The sequence below is a fragment of the Mixophyes fleayi genome, chromosome 7 (assembly GCF_038048845.1).
Source record: "Mixophyes fleayi isolate aMixFle1 chromosome 7, aMixFle1.hap1, whole genome shotgun sequence".
Classification (NCBI taxonomy): domain Eukaryota; kingdom Metazoa; phylum Chordata; class Amphibia; order Anura; family Limnodynastidae; genus Mixophyes; species Mixophyes fleayi.
This window is the reverse complement of record NC_134408.1, coordinates 136,515,277-136,532,036: the sequence shown is the minus strand read 5'-3', so window position 1 is coordinate 136,532,036 and position 16,760 is coordinate 136,515,277. Positions and strand designations below refer to the sequence as shown.

The following is a 16,760-nucleotide window of genomic DNA, read 5'->3' as shown; positions in this document are numbered from 1 at the left end:
TAATAGCCAGTGAGGAAGGACGGAGAGACCGACAGGCTGAGGAGGAGACAGGGGGAAGGGGAGACAAACATGCTGAAGCGGGGAGACAAAAGGAAGGGAAAGAGGGAGAGGCAGAGACTCACAGGCTGCGGGGAAGACACTCATATGCTGAGGAGGAGACAGAGAGGATGCAGAAGGAGAGTCACAGGCAAAGAGGGAGACAGGGGAAGAGACACATGTTGAGTATTACTTACTTAGAAACATGGAGCATAGGCAGGTGTAAAATGGAGGACAGGCTGGTGGACAGTCCGAGGGTCGGGGGGTCCTCTGCTGAGCACTCACCATAATCATGCTGCTGCTTGCTTGGCTGGACTATCTGGTGGGCTGTCCATGGGGGAGGGGCGCGTTGTTTAGCTTACCAATCAGCACTAAGTGGGAGGATGAGTGGGCGGGCAGACCGGCCTCATGGTGGAAAGTCCTATACTGCACTTTCCTTATATGGTGGCAATAGTGGGCGGTGCGCCACTACAACATAGCGCCACCACCCCACTGCTCATACCGTGATCCACCGGCACTGATTCTGCATCAGCCCCAGATGTGTACCAGGGGCTGTGACATGTTTAAAAACAGGGGGCCGTGGCACCCCCTCAGCCTTGCAACCTAGGCGGCTGCACCGCCCTCGCCCTGCACGGCCCTGTTTGTCGTCCTTATCATGTAAGTGGTGGGTCATTTTTTCCAACCCAGCGATGAACCAAATGCAGAAAGAATGAGTGGATCTTATTAGACATCAAGCAGCGGCCAGAATATAGGATACCAATTTCGCAGAGTACTTAGCAGAATCTAGGAGCGGATAGCAGAGGAGAAGGGTACAGGGCTCTCTTGTGGACGGACACGGGAGGTGTGAGGAGAGAAGGGACCTGATCTGGTCCCACAAGGAGGAGATTTTCAGCCATAATGTGTATAAACGAGCCCACCTGACCACAACCTCACCAACAAGCTGAAGAGCTAGAGGGGTACATTCTGCACAGTTTGTCAGGGGTATAGTACCACCTGTAATAAACTTTGTAGGCGTTTTCTTTCATCATCGTGTAGATAGAAAGAGGTAGCCACGATATTTCCCTTTTTAAGTATGTAGTTTTAAACAAGTTTCAATAAAGTTTATTTTATATTTCAAACTCTGCTTTCGATGGTCACAAATTTTGAGAGGATCAACTCCCTCACAATATGTGGTTTGCACATATCTGGCAGAGAGGAATAACATAAATCGTTATGTAGCATATACATATTCCTAGGCTTTGCACAGTTACATAAGTGGGTACAGTCCCTTTAAGGCATTTCTCTGTACAGAGTGCTTTGATTGCACAGAGACATGTTTTCCTTCTGTGAATATCTCCAAGCTCTATCCCTGACAGAATACTGTCAGTACCATGCATAAAATGCACATGCAGTTTCTGGAGGAAATACTAAATCACATCCCCTACCACTGAGTTGCGGTACCAAATTAGCAACAAAATACAACATAATTAAACACCAGGGGCCTTGTTTGTGAAGGAAGCCGTGATGTTTGAGCTAGCACAAATTAGTTTGCCAGCGCTGCTCATTATATTCCATTGTGAGAGCTTAGAATCGCCTTGCCTACAACGTTTGGTGACTCTGCGAGGTAAATCATGTATTCAAACGTATTTTAGAACCTTGACTAAACATTAGATTCTAGCGGCCTTTATGGCAAAATATATTCTGATTTGTATCATTTGAAAATAGAACACATACATTGTACACAGTTATTCAGAGAGAGAAGCTCCTATAACAATTTCATTTCATTTGGCTCCCAAAAAAGTTGGATTTTTTTACGCCCCCAGTAAACAGCAGGTCACACGGGTATCGCGATTTTTCAGTTTATAATTCTTGGAGCCCTAATCAAAGCTATTAAGATAAATAAACAGCGAGACGCACATCCTGGAATTAAGAGGGATGATGTCTATTGATTCAGTGCAGAGACACTAAAATAACAACAACATTTTGGAAGGGCTATGCTGCATCCTGAAGCTTATTACAATATCAATATACATAGATATTATTGCCCCATATGTTACTTTCATAAACACATCCACTTACATGAACAATGATTAATAATATTCAGAAATTGTTTAGGCACATCAGTGGTCATGTGATAACAAAATAGTCCGGTGCTGGACAGTTCTGAGAAGGGGCGTGTTACCTAATCTACATAATGTGCCACTGGCTACAGTATAAACATATAAGATTATACTAGACAAATAATTGGCAGCCAAGCATATATCATGGACGGACCTCGCAAGTGCCCTGTGATATAACCCCAATAATACAGGAATAGCAGAGCGCTAACCAAAGCTATAAATATACATATATATGTATATATGAGGTGGCAGTCAAGGAATTGTACAAACAACAGTCTCCGCAATAGGTGTTTATTCCAACAGAATACAAGGTTTCAGTTGCAGTGGCATAACTTTCCTCAGGGGTGTGATGTCATGTCACTGTAACTGAACACATGTCACTGAAACTGAGCACATGTCACTGTAACTGAGCACATGTCACTGAAACTGAGCACATGTCACTGAAACTGAGCACATGTCACTGTAACTGAAACTCTGGAATCTGTTGGAATAAACCTATTGTGGAGACTGTCATTTGTACTATTCCTTGACCACCACCTCATCTGGATTTTATGTGCTACTCTCTTTTGTGCAAAATTGGAGTGCAGAGGGCAGCAACGGAGTAAACTAAACCAGTAATTATATACACTGTATAGATGACATATATATGACAAATTGAGACAATCATAATTATCTTTAATCAAACCATTTCTTACAGATCATGACTATTCCCTCATTGCCCCTAGGGCTAGACAATTATAGGCAGGGACAGATCAGTCAACTGTACTGGTTGCAGGGAGTCCTGGGGGCACAGATCCTGCGCTGAACTCACTTAATTGGTTACTTGCTAAGAACATGAGGTGTACGAGCACAACGGGCAAATTAAATATTTTCTCTGACTTGTCAGAAAACACAAAACCCTGGGCTAGTGGAAAGTTAAATCTTTCATATATAGTAGAGACCTGACCAAAGTTAAACAATTAATAAGTTTGAAGTCTATTTGTGGTTTCCAATTATGAGACGTTCAATAAATGATGTCATAACTCTCTCAATCTGTCAGGTTCAAAGTTCTGCAAATCATTTGTGAGTCTAGTAAAAGAACAATCTGCAGCGTAACAACAAACAAACAAGATGGAAGAGTGTAAAAAATCATACCTCACCAAGTGAATAATAGCGCCTCGGGATCTGGGAGTCGGGATAGATCATTTCTAGGTACCAGGAAAACGGGTGACACTTCAGTTTTTGCCTGAGACCTTTCCTCTCGGATACATCGCCGTAATCAACCTTGACAACACCTGAAATATTAGAAGACAAACGATATTCAGAGGTACAAACAGCACAGGCGATGGAAGATCACGTCTTGTTCTAAAGAAACTTCACCTATGCCTGAATGAACCAGAAGCTATTGGAATCTTCTGTAGACTGAAGAGTCTGTTTGAAATACTTTTTATGTTTGAAAAGAAGGAAATACTCTACTTCATCAAAAGAGCTTTTAAAAACTGTTCTTCGGAGTATTCACACTAAAACACAGCCGAAATATAAATTATAAACTATTCACCTGATTCCAAATTTAGCCATGAAATTTCGTACATGTCGCCAGCAGAATTTGGACTTTAATGTTTCTACCCCAGCCACACCACACAGTACAATGAATTGACTGTTATTGTCTCTGCTGTATTCAGGAATTCCACAAAATGTGAATTTACATATACAGGGCTGATTCATCAAGGTGCATATTTGCAGATTCTGAGCGTATGGTACGCAGAATCACTCAGCGCATGCCCAGAACAGACAGATACGGCCGTGAAAGCTTACGATTTCGGGGAGTGAACTGGGCGGGGAAGGGGAGTTTTGCCATACTTATTGTACAATAGGGGCGTGTTAAACTCGAGCGCTCGCGGCCACGCCCGTATCAAGCCCTACGCATGATAAAGTTACTTGTTTTTCTGCCGTATTGCTTGCACTAGCTCTGGCGCTAGTCTAAGTCCGGATCGGTAGTGATGACAGTCCGGTATGCATGATGTAAGATGAGTCTGCATTCACGAGCAACTGTAAAATTTATTTTTATGTTCAGTAGACATTAACAACGTTCTCATAAATGTATTTCATGGGGGGAAAAAACAAAACAAAAAACCAAAACCACTTTTTACCCCACTGTTAATTAATTAATGCCTTTAATATTACCGTGTGACATTAATCCTTGATGAATGCGGGGATCCGCAACTCATGGACACCTGCGTAGAATACTAAGCATGATTTGCGCTCAGAATGCCTGCATGATGGAATCAGGCCCATAGTGTTTAATGACATTCAATGGAACGTAAGTAAAATCAGAACTTGAAGATTTTATTGCCGGAACATTACAACTCTACGAAATGGCTTGCGAAATTCAATTTGTGCCATAGTTCACTGCAACTTTGCTTGTCTCTAATAAAGAGTGAATAGCAACAAAATGTGAGTTATTCAACGTGACTCTATACTCTATCCTGAATTCATAAGTACATCTACATAATAATTACTAAACAGAAGAAAGTTTGCAGTATGGAATGGCAAAGAGTCATATTCTCGACTTTGACTCAAATAACACAACGGGCCCTTAAGGAGAGCAAAACAAAAAAAACAAAAATGAGTAAGTTTTCTTCTGGACAAACCATGTTACAATGCAAGGGGTGCAAATTAATTTATTATTTTGCACATAAGTTAAATACGGGCTGCTTTCTTACCTAGCACACAAATACTTTATTTTTACACTGAAATTTAAAGTTGATCTAGGACATGTCTTACTGTAAATCTGTCCCCACATTTTGAATTTACCTCCCCCTCCAATGCAATATGGTTTTGCCCAGGTGCAAAGTTACTCCTTTTTTTTTGCTTTGCTCTCTTTACTGACTCAGGCTCATAGTGGCATGACCGAAAATGAGCAGTTCATGCAAGACATGAACAGTGTGCAAAGCAGATCTCTAAAGTGGTGACCTTCAAGTCGATGTGCTCGATTTTGTATGTTCTTCCCGTGTTTGTGTGGTTTTCTTCCGGGTGCTCCAGTTTCCTCCCACACTCCAAAAACATACTGGTAGGTTAATTGATTGCTAACAACTTGATCCAAGTCTGTGTGTGTGTGTGTGTTAGGGAATTTAGATTGTAAGCCCCAATGGGACAGGGACTGATGTGAGTGAGTTCTCTGTACAATTAGTGGCACTATAAAAATAAATGGTGATGATGATGATGGATTGATGCACTGGTACATAAAATGCTTGATTGAAATCATCCTTGCTAAAAGGGGTGTCATAAACTACTAAATCTAAGACATGGTAAAACCATACCTTCTGTCCCCGGTAGCGGGGCAGGGGGGTGGCCACATCTCGACGGGGGGCCAGAGGGCTGCCTAGTACTGTAACCATTGGAAACCCCCCTCTAGAAATCCAACATTTGCCCCTGAAGCTGACCGCTAAGAAGACAGAAGTCTGGTTATATCATTCTGACTTGTACAATGTTTTATTGCTTATTAAGTATTTATCAGAAGATCGTTACTATCTGTACTACGGCGATGGAGACTGTTTCTAAATCAGAAAATATTTTATTGTTAAACTGTTCAAAAAATTATTTCAAGTCTGTCAGTTATTTAATGAGGGACTAGGCTTAGTTATTGACGTGGGCTGATTTCTGAAGAGTTTGTACAGTACATTGTGTGACGAAGGCGTGATAGATCTGCCGTTCAGGTACACGGACTGGGAAGTAGCTCTTCAGAGATTGTTAGTCTTGCTGTTGTGCCGCTATTGTCATTTTTATTTTTAATAAAGTTATTCTACAACTAACGTTTGTTAGTTCCTGTTCACTACTGCGAGTTTAAAAGCTTTGGAGTGCATAAACGAACAAATATTCCTCCAAAATATGTTTAAATATGGAGCATTCTCTACTGCAGCAATTTTTCACTTGGTTCATTTATTGGCACGGATTACAGACTGTTAAGGGTATATCTGTGATATATACACTGCAGTATACTGTGGGATGGGTACTAAAGTCTACTCTATCCATATTATTCAACGATTGCAATGCACGTTATTATTTATTAATTAACAGTTATTTATACAGCGTCTGCATATTTTGCAGCGCTTTACAGAAAATATTTAATCATTCACATAACTCGCTGCTTAATGGAGGTTACAATCTAAATTCCCTACCACACACACTAGGGTTAATTATGTCAGAAACCAGGGGGTATATTTACTAAACTGCAGGTTTGAAAAAGTGCAGATGTTGCCTACAGTAACCAATCAGATTCTAGCTATCATTTATTTAGTGCATTCTACAAAATGACAGCTAGAATCTGATTGGTTGCTATAGGCAACATCTCCACTTTTTCAAACCTGCAGTTTAGTAAATATACCTCCAAGTCTGTCATCAAGAGGCTTCGATCCATCTCAAGTAGAACAAAACAGTGTTCAGTAGATAATTCCACCTTCAAAACCAAATAAGATAAGCCAAACGTATAATTTACAGTGTTCCATCCTCTCTAATGACGTGTCAGCCTCATCACAAACATTAAAACATATTTTCCCTAATGATGTCCTTATCCTGGCAATAAATATCTGCACACGCAATAATTGTAAAGGGAACTCATCGCAAGAGCAAACTATGTTTAACTATTTTTAACATTGCAAATACAAACTTGGGGAAAACTAATTTTGCATCCCGCTCAACCATTTCTGTCAGTTAATTAAAATTTAATTTTCTCGCCAATATGTACAGTTTTATTAAACCATTGACAAGGAAAGTTGAACGAAAATTACTTTCAGTCCCACAAGCCCCAACATAGAAACCCTTAGCAACTGAATGGGCTTGCTGGCAGTATGCAACACACACGATTAAAACCCAGCGGGAGGTCGAAGCAGAACAAGACTCAACGCCAGACTACTAATCAATGTGAGAAATCTTTCTCCCAAAATATACTTGTTACTATTAATTTTCTTCATGTCTAAGCAAGACCATCGTTCAGAGGAAGGAAAATATAATCTCAAACATGTATCAGCCAATCAGCAAATGGGGAGCATCACATGCTGAGTCTATCACCTGCTTATTAAGCCTGAAATAGAAGGTGTGTTACACAAGTACAACATCTGCAAACACAAATATAAACATTTCCAAACTTAAGATGCATTTCATTGTATCTAGTTGCTTTGTGTCTTGAAAATGTTGCTTGATGCCCAATTTATAATACAGTGCATCAAGCAAAATGTAATACACTACTTTTTTCATTCATTCTACATAATGACAGCTAGAATCTGATTGGTTGCTAAGGGCAACACCTCCACCTTCCTCTGGTTTGCAGTTTTCATGCAGTTTGATGTTTTAAAACTGGCAAAGTGCAAACTGCAATGATGATTTTGAGACCTGCGCAAGATAAAAACTATGCATAGCAGCTATATCATACCTGCCTACTCTCCCGGAAAGTACAGGAGACTCCAGAACTCCAGGTATGTCTCACGGACTCCCGGGAGAGCAGGCAATTCTCCCACATCCTGTCCCCAATGGGCCTCAATGGCGCAATTCATGGTGAATCGAGTCATTTTGCCACCCCACCTGACAATATGCAGATTTTTGCTGCAGGGCAGGACCAAAATGATGTCATCCACCATGCCCCTCCCCCTACCGCCCTCCCTCCACACCCTCCTCTGGGATAACAACACAAAGTAGGCAAGAATGAGCTATATATAGCATTAATTTTCAAACCACACATGAACACGCAGTAAAAAAGTAAAATATTTTAGACCTGATTCAGATAAAACTGCAGCTGGTCAGCGCATGGCTGGTGACTCTATGTGACGGGGGATGTGCAAAACATAGAGGCTTTACAGGATGTGGAAATACAAGTCTCAACCTGTCTGCCTGGAGAGCAACATGTTTCCTAAGCCTGCTTTAAGGCATAGTACAGTATGTAATTGTGGACAAGAGCAAATGAAAAGTTTTCATCCAACATAATCTAATAGTGCTTTACTGCATGTGTCCAGTAGATGGAGCTGTTTCCCCATTCTTGTCAGCAATTCGCAATGTTTACCGCACACAAGTGAAAATCTAATTTCTTTACTTGTCTCTGCTGTCAGTCAATCTCTTTCCTTAGTTAGATTTAAGGATTTCTTTTTTTTTTTACTATAGATTTTCTATTCCTGTGAACCAGACTTGAATACAAGAATTACCAGGGTTAGACTAAGCCAGACAAGTGACACGGATGCGTATTCCAGCCACGAGCACACAGCGACGTAGCAGAGGAATAGTGAGGACAAAATGCCACTGCTCTATTTGTCCGTATTACTGAAATACGACGTCAACGCGATGAAGTGCTGGTACCTCAATGCTAAAGGATCTGAAGACAATCCTCCAGATTAGAGATGAGCGAAGGTGCAGGATAAATTTGCGCAAATCCAATTCGCCGGCAGAACAGGCTGTTTTGCCGAGGTGCGAAGTTCCGGTGATACAATCTTTCATAGTCGCTTTAGCTTTGATGTTCCGCACTGTAAATGAGCATTTTGTGGGATTTGTAGTCTATGTAGAGAACTAAGATGACAACAATTCATTCTGCTATAAGGCGAGGTCGGGGTAGAATCAGGAATGAAGCAAATTCTGCCAGCAAAATGTGGAAAAATGTGCATATAAATGTGTAACAGAAACAGTGTTGAAATTGTTACTCAATTTACTACCCCAGATGGTGTTCAGTGAATCTACTCCTTGGGCCACTTAGTTGTTTTTCCCTATTCATGTCCCATGATCGATAATAGAGGAGTACTGACACTTCCCCACCGCACTAGACTGCCCAAATGGGAGAGATAGGCAGCAAGAGGAGAGAGAAGCAGTGAACAGAAAGACTCTCGAGGGGAGAGAAACTGGGAGAGAGTGAGAGATTGGAGAGAGACACTAACTAGGAGAGAGATAATAAACAAGGGAAGAGACAGACCCAAACCAGGTACCATGGTACAGGTTTACCCAGTGAGACGAGTTCATCACGTGCACGCTCCTTACCCAGTAAGGCATCACTTCTACCTAGCACCACTGTCATTGGTTACAACCTAACTCTTGTGGACAAAAACCAATCCAGGTTCTCTATTAACAGAGTTATATGTCCAGAGTACTCCCCCTTTACAGAGCTGTAGTGCTGCTCATCACCATTTATTTATATAGTGCCACCAATTCCGCAGCGTTGTACAGACTCACATCAGTCCCTGCCCCATTGGAGCTTAAAGTCTAGATTCCCTACCATACACACATACACACACACACACAGACTAGTGTTAATTATGTTAGCAGCCAATTAACCTACCAGTATGTTTTTGGAGTGTGGGAGGAAACCGGAGCACCCGGAGGAAACCCACGCAAACACGGGGAGAACATACAAACTCCACACAGATAAGGCTCTCGTTGTGAATCGAACTCATGACCCCAGTGCTGTAAGACAAAAGTGCTAACCACTGAGCCACTGTGCTGCCCATTTGTAAGTTTGCCTAGTCTCAATGATTGCCGCTCCTTTGGGACCTCTGTATGTTCCATGCACTCTAGGTGCAGCTATGTGTAAGCACTGCCTGACTCACTTCATTTAGCACTTACAAAATTAACTTAAACTTAGTGTTATATTCAATTGTATATATGACATATAAGGGTTTATTTATCAAGACCCTGCGAAAATCATTGTCCGCCCAATAGATTATTAAATTGTCACCATGGGGCAGGAGCAGCAGTAGTCCCAGAAAGCTAGTAAGGGCAATGGGTATGGGAATGTGCTGGTATTGTCGCAAGCAATTGGAATTGCTTTAAATATCAGTATACTGTGATTAGGGGTTGTTTGTGTTGTGTTATATAATACTGTACATACTACATACTTGCCAATTCTCCCTGAATGTCAGGGAGACTCCCTGAAATAGGGGTGATCTCCCTCACTCCCTGAAGAGTCTGGCATTCTCCCTGAGGCTGAGCCAGTACAAGACGTGGTTGGCTTCACCATCTGTGGAATGATGACACAGTTCAGAAATTGTGTCCTATGTCCATGTATTGATGCCTATGGAGGTGGCCATTTTCATGGAGACCAAGATTTAATCAGACTGACAGGTAAGACAACATGACTTCAGTAATGGAGACAGAAATGTAAAAGACACTTCAGTCTCTAGAGATTCATTAGCTGCTTTTCTTTAACGCATAGTTGCCTACTCTCCCGAAATCTCCGGGAGACACCCGCATTTCTGGGAGACCTCCTGAGCAGGGCAACCTCACGGTTCTCGTCCCCACAATAGATAAGTGGCAGAGGGTGGGGTTTAATGACGCAAATATCGCATCATCTTAGTCCCAGCCCCTGCTGTAAATGGCCAAACTTGTGACAATCGTTTAGGGGCGAGGCCAAAATAATGTGATTTGTCAAGCCCCGCCCCCACACGCCCACCACCCCCGGGATCTCCCTGAAGCCAAGGAGGAAAAGTTGGCTAGTATGACATACTACAACCGTGATGGGCAACCTGATACACTTTAAAGGTCACATGGTGTGGCCCTCTAACCTGCAAAAAGGGCTGTATATCACCCTTAATCTCAGTAATAAGTTAAAACAATACATTTAAGTAAGAGACACCTATCTGTAATAACAGATCAGTAGGTATTTTAAACTAGTGTTACAATCTATAACAATGAATCTGAAGTAGGAAGGAGCTGGGGCCACAGGTGAATGCTAGAAGGGCCACATATAGCCCTAGGGTCGCCAGTCGCCCATCACTGTACTACTAGATATTGCAAACTGAAATATAACTATTAATGTATGGATAATGGCACAGGACCAGTTCTCCTTTGTATGTTGTGTCTTATTCTTACTATCTGTTCTTGTTTTGTGTATACTTATGGATAATTGTACAGGAAAAACTAATCAAGGCTCAACATGTGTTGGAACGTCCAGTTATCCAGTAAATATCCTATTAAAGAATGAATCTATTCTGCAGCTCCACCTGCTGGCCGCAAGCAATATAGCAACTGGCACGTTCCCTCCATTATAAAGTATGCAGGGACATTTGTTGAGGTTATCGGCCTAAATAACTCCTTCAATGAAAGTTACAATAAACCATTGAAATAATAAACAAGATTTTTTATCATATAAAACAGAACTTTTATCAACAATCACAAAGTTGCATGAAAGCTATTTTTTAATATATTTTCTAAAGTTGTGCCAAACACATTCGATAGTTGAACAGATTACTGAGAAAAAAAAGCTAATCTCATCAGCAATAGAACAAAACACAAGACGACAGATCTTCATATCTCACTCAGATTTCAGCGGCTTTGCCAATCTTTTCAGAATAAACCAGGTTTAAATTTAAATATTTTGTAAACTTTTGATATACTTCAACGGTTTTTGCTGAAATGCAGATAACACGTTAAAGGACCATTAATTCTAAAACAAAAAAATGACACTGAGCCTTTCAAATATGTATGGAAACATTTTCATATATCATGTCTGACGTTTGCATGGAATCTAGCACAAGTAAAGCATTTTAAAAAAAAACCACACAAGTGATCTTCAAAATGTTACACATCTGGCCCAGCAAAGCACGCAAAATCAATTATATGCAAAATACGTCCAATAGCAATTCTGGTGATACTACGGCAGTCTTATCACTTTTCAGTTTTATGGCAGCATTGGACAACATTTACATCCCCATTAAACTCCTACACAGGTCATAATAATTCTAATAAAATAAATTCTGGTGCAATCTATTCATTTCTGAGTCACATAATTAGTTGACTGGAGTCTCCCTCTGTACTATTAAAGTGCTCTAATTCATTTCAAAATAAATACATCTGTCTGTGAGAGGTCGGTTAGTGCATTTTCAAATAAGAGTTTCATCAGGAAGCTCAGAGAACATTCAAGACAAGTCAAAGAAAAGATTATGACCACAGCTTATGTCTATATTTGGTCTCACTTATCTTGCGCTTGCGGCCCATTGTTCCCGGAGAGGCAGATGAAGGGTGTTAACGAACAGTACAGTAAGGGAATGCAGATACAAGTTAAGCACATCCCTGTGATGCCTCTGACATTCAATCTCAATATACATAAGCAACAAGATGTAAACTATATAAACTAGATGCAAAATTTGGAGATGATAATTGTTGCATCTTTGCTCCGGACGTATCTATATTTTAGATTGAAGGTTGCACATATCTTAGAATCATACTTGGCAACCTTTTTCTTTTCTCCCCCTTGTTGGAAGACCCCTAGAGGGGAGATCCTGCCGCTTAATGTGGGACGTGGCTGCGTGAATCCCGCCATTAGCCCACCCGCTGCTCAAGGCCGCAATTTGGGGCCTAATACAGAGGGGATAAGATGACTTGATTTGCTGTGAATCGAGTCATTAGTCCTGACCACACCCACTTCACCCGGGAAGTGGGCAGAATGCAGGAGGTTGCACTGGTCTCCTAGAAGAGAACTCCTATAAATTCCGGAGTTTCCTAACATTCCGAGAGTGTAGGCAACTAAGCTTAAAATGCATGCAACTGTAAATACAGATGTGGTAATGCAAGTGGTAATGCAAGTATGTAGATACATGTTTACTTAATTTCAACTCTAACTGAACACCTATATGTATTATGAATAGTGGGTTATGAAAGAAAATGAAGCACTATCCCTTATAAATGTATGATAAGGTCAAAGTATATTTGCAAGCCTGTATATGTCTTACTATATCACATAAGACAGTGTAATTGTGCCAGAGGTATAAAACAGTAATATATCTCTTAATTACATGTATAGTATAATTAACAGCTCATTTCTCACACACATATTTAAAACTGTGTTTTTAAATCCATTAAAAAAACAACAACAACAACAACGCTAATTTTAAGTTTGAGCACACACACAATTACACAGGATAGTGCAGATTTAATTTCTATCGATTGGAGATAAACATTTGGTCTGTGTCCCTCCTGGCGTTAATCAATACGCACTTAGCAGCAGAAGGAGTGGAGTCGTCAATAGACACAGAAAAATAAATCAGTATTTAATGTGTTTTTAATAATTCTCTGAAATATCTGCCAATTGATTATTTTATTAAGTAACCAGGAGAAGTGCATAATTTAAGCACTTGCTGCAGAGTGGTTGATTGCAGGTATAATACAATCGTATAAACATATGTTATGTGATGCTTCACCATTATTACAAAACCACTGCACACACAGACTACACAGCCCTAAAATAAATGTATTGCATACAATGCATGTAACATGGAACTTCATCCCAAAAATGTGAGTTCTTAGAATCGTATCCCCTAATTTATAACAGGATCATTTGCATTTTTTTTTATTATTAACATACTTTAGTGCCTTATGGTGGACATAAAGCACTTCTTATGGCTATTTTTAACATATTTACTGTTCTAAAATAGAACTCAAACATCTTTTCTTAAGTAGTTCGAAAAAATATTATAGTAGAGGATTCACAGCCTTCTTCACAACCACTCAATGCGACAGATCTGGCTGCCAGGGTTCAAACAGTTCACGTTTAATATTATAGGGACTAACTTTATCTGCAATTTTTTCAACCGTAGAAAAAGCAGAAAAATAATCATATCCATGATTATTTGATTAATTTATTATATATAGCACCAACATATTAAGCAGTACTGTACAAAGAATGTTTCATTTAATCATTCCTTTCCCCAGTGGCACTTAGTCTGGGGTCACAGTCTAAGGGCTAGATTTACTAAGCTGCGGGTTTGAAAAAGTGGGGATGTTGCCTATAGCAACCAATCAGATTCTAGCTTTCATTTTGTAGAATGAACTATAAATGAAAGCTAGAATCTGATTGGTTGCTATAGGCAACATTCCCACTTTTTCAAACCCGCAACTTAGTAAATCTAGCCCTAAGGGATGGATTTAGGCTACTCTCTATTTAACAAAGCTCTCTGGACAGTGAAGTTAATCATCGGGTATCGCTTATGTAACAAGGATAATGGCGGTACAAGTACTGGTTGTGGTCTTCGTATTACTATCGCAATCTCAGGATGAGAATGTCAGACTCTCTGGTCATGAAAATACTGCTTTATTGTTAAATATAGTCCAGGTTACTCAGGTGCACTTGCTGGCGAAGTGGTTAGAGTCTGCTTACCGCTACCAGTCAGTATTGCCATGTAGCGGACCATTGATAAATTGTGTTCTGGTCGGAATAGAACGCATGGCCTGCAGAGCTGCGAGGCATTTATGCTAACCCCTGTGGTCCCGTGGCACATCCATAATACACATGTACAAGGACCATTGATAGTATGTACGCTTGCTGCAGTGTATCTCCGTTTACATAGTAACATAGTTAATGAGGTTGAAAAAAAGACACCAGTCCATCAAGTTCAACCTATTTTGGATCTCCAGCGATCCTGCACTTATATTTGAAATTGATCCAGAGTAAGCAACCGCCAATCTGTTTCAATTGTGAAAATCCCCCCAGACCCAATATTGCAATCCAATTTTTACCCTATATCCACTACTATCCTTCATTTTAATTAACGGTCGTATTCCTGGATACACTTTTCCACAAAAAAATTGTCTAACCCTTTCTTAAACATATCTATTGAATCTGCCATCACAACCTTCCCTGGCAGTGAATTCCATATTTTGACTGCCCTTACTGTAAAGAACCCCTTCCTTTGCCGGTTGTGAAATTTCCTCTCTTCTAACCTTAGTGGGTGACCGTGTGTCCTGTGTATAGTCCTTGGGGTAAAAAGTTCCCATGAAAGTTCTCTGTATTGACCCTTAATGTATTTATACATAGTAATCATATCTCCTCTTAGACGCCTCTTTTCTAAAGTAAACATGCCTAAACTGGCTAACCTTTCCTCATAACTTAATGACTCCATACCCTTTAAAAAATTTTGTCGATCTTCTCTGAACCCTTTCTAGTTCCAAATTATCTTTTTTATAGAGTGGTGCCCAGGACTGTACTGCATATTCAAGATGAGGTCTTATCAACGATTTATACGGTGGCAAAATACACTGTCTTCCCTTGTATCTATGCCCCTTTTCATGCATGCCAATACTTTATATGCCCTTGCAGCTGCTGCTTGACATTGAGCACTATTGCTAAGTCTACTGTCTACGAGCACTCCCAAATCCTTTTCCATTTTAGATTCTCCTAAATTAATTCCATTTAATTTATAGATTGCGTTCTTTTCCGATCTCGTTTTGTCCATCTTCCATGGACATCTGATGTGCGACTGAGTATTCCAATAGTTTTGTGACATTAACCCCACTATATTGTTTGGTAAACTACAAACTAAACTGGTAGCATTAACAAATATTTTAAAGATTCCTCTTTTAATTTACCATTCTTGTTCCACCTTACAAGAAGGGGGGGAGGCACATTATCTCCGAACATTCAAATGCATTTTACCTATATAAAACTTGTACTGGTCTCAACACAAGGGTATATATATCAAGCCTTCTAAAAAGCATATGTGGAGGTGTTGCCCATAGCAACCAATCAGATTCTAGCTATCATTTATCTGGTAAAGTCTAGAAAATGATAGATGGAATCTTATTGGATGTTAAGGGCAAACACCTATACGTATCCTTTTTAGGTTTGAGCAAGATAGATTTTAATTCAGCTGAGCAGGGGAAGAGAACCTAAAGTAATGTGTACAGAATTGCATGCATTAAAGCTGATTGTTACATATAATTAGATTTAAATAGTTTCCTCTTCTTTAATACCAATTAATAAGGCCTTTCACTATAACTTACTTGAGACAGCTTAAACTCTCTTTAACCTGTAGTAATTAAAATTGCAATTAAATAGAAAATTATGCAAAAGCTGTCACAAATTAGCATAAAATTACAAAATTCCTGCTTTGCAGCTCAACATAATTCTACTGAAGGGAGCACTGTATTTAAAATAAAATATAAAATCGAGATTTTAGACACCTTAAAAGCAACCCTGGAGACAGTTTTCCATTAGTGTATTATGAACAATTATTCTGCGCAGTGTCAGCAGATTCAGATCAAAGTCACCGTACTCTGAACACAAGGCAGCTCTCTTTCACTCCAATTAAAATAATTACAGCATTGCTAACGAGCTGCTCTCCGGTATTTGGGAACAACAACTAAACTTATTTTTTGAACTTATTCTACATCTGTTCCTGTGTGCAAGGTGAGGTGGTGAGAAAAGTTTCCTGTGTGTATTAGAATTCGGCAAAAGTGATAATAGTATCATACGATACATTCACATCAAGGTGTCATTGTTCAGACTCTGGTCCTGTATTGTTACATGTATGGCAGTATTCAACCAGTGTCATCAGATTGTCAAGGATTAGTCTCTGTTTTGAAAAAAAGTGTACAGATTACAAACCTATTTTATAATTCAAATAAACGCCTATACCATACATATAGGCATATAGGACAGTAAGGCTGGGTCCACACTATAGGATTTTCACCCAATTATTGGGTCAATCACAAGATAAACGACTGTTAGGTCCCATATTGCATTAGTATGTACACTACAACCATCATGTTTTATTGTAACAAAGCTCATCGTATCGTTTGACTTGATTTTATTAACTGGCTAAAAATCACTATCAACGATGGAACGATGTCGGGCAAATATGGAAGTGTGTACGCACTCACCACCAGCAGTGTAGGCAGATCTCT

General features: G+C 40.0%; 1 protein-coding gene across 7 annotated transcripts in view; it reads right to left on the bottom strand.

Annotated features, from left to right (window-relative positions):
- The window catches only part of GALNT13 (polypeptide N-acetylgalactosaminyltransferase 13), a 208,430-nt gene that overhangs the window by 51,914 nt on the left and 139,756 nt on the right, over positions 1 to 16,760 (bottom strand). For all 7 annotated transcript variants that reach the window (XM_075180900.1, XM_075180901.1, XM_075180905.1 and 4 more), the window contains exon 8: positions 3,270 to 3,409. In XM_075180900.1, coding sequence (XP_075037001.1) covers positions 3,270 to 3,409 — 140 coding nt within the window. The remainder of the gene's footprint in view (positions 1 to 3,269; positions 3,410 to 16,760) is intronic.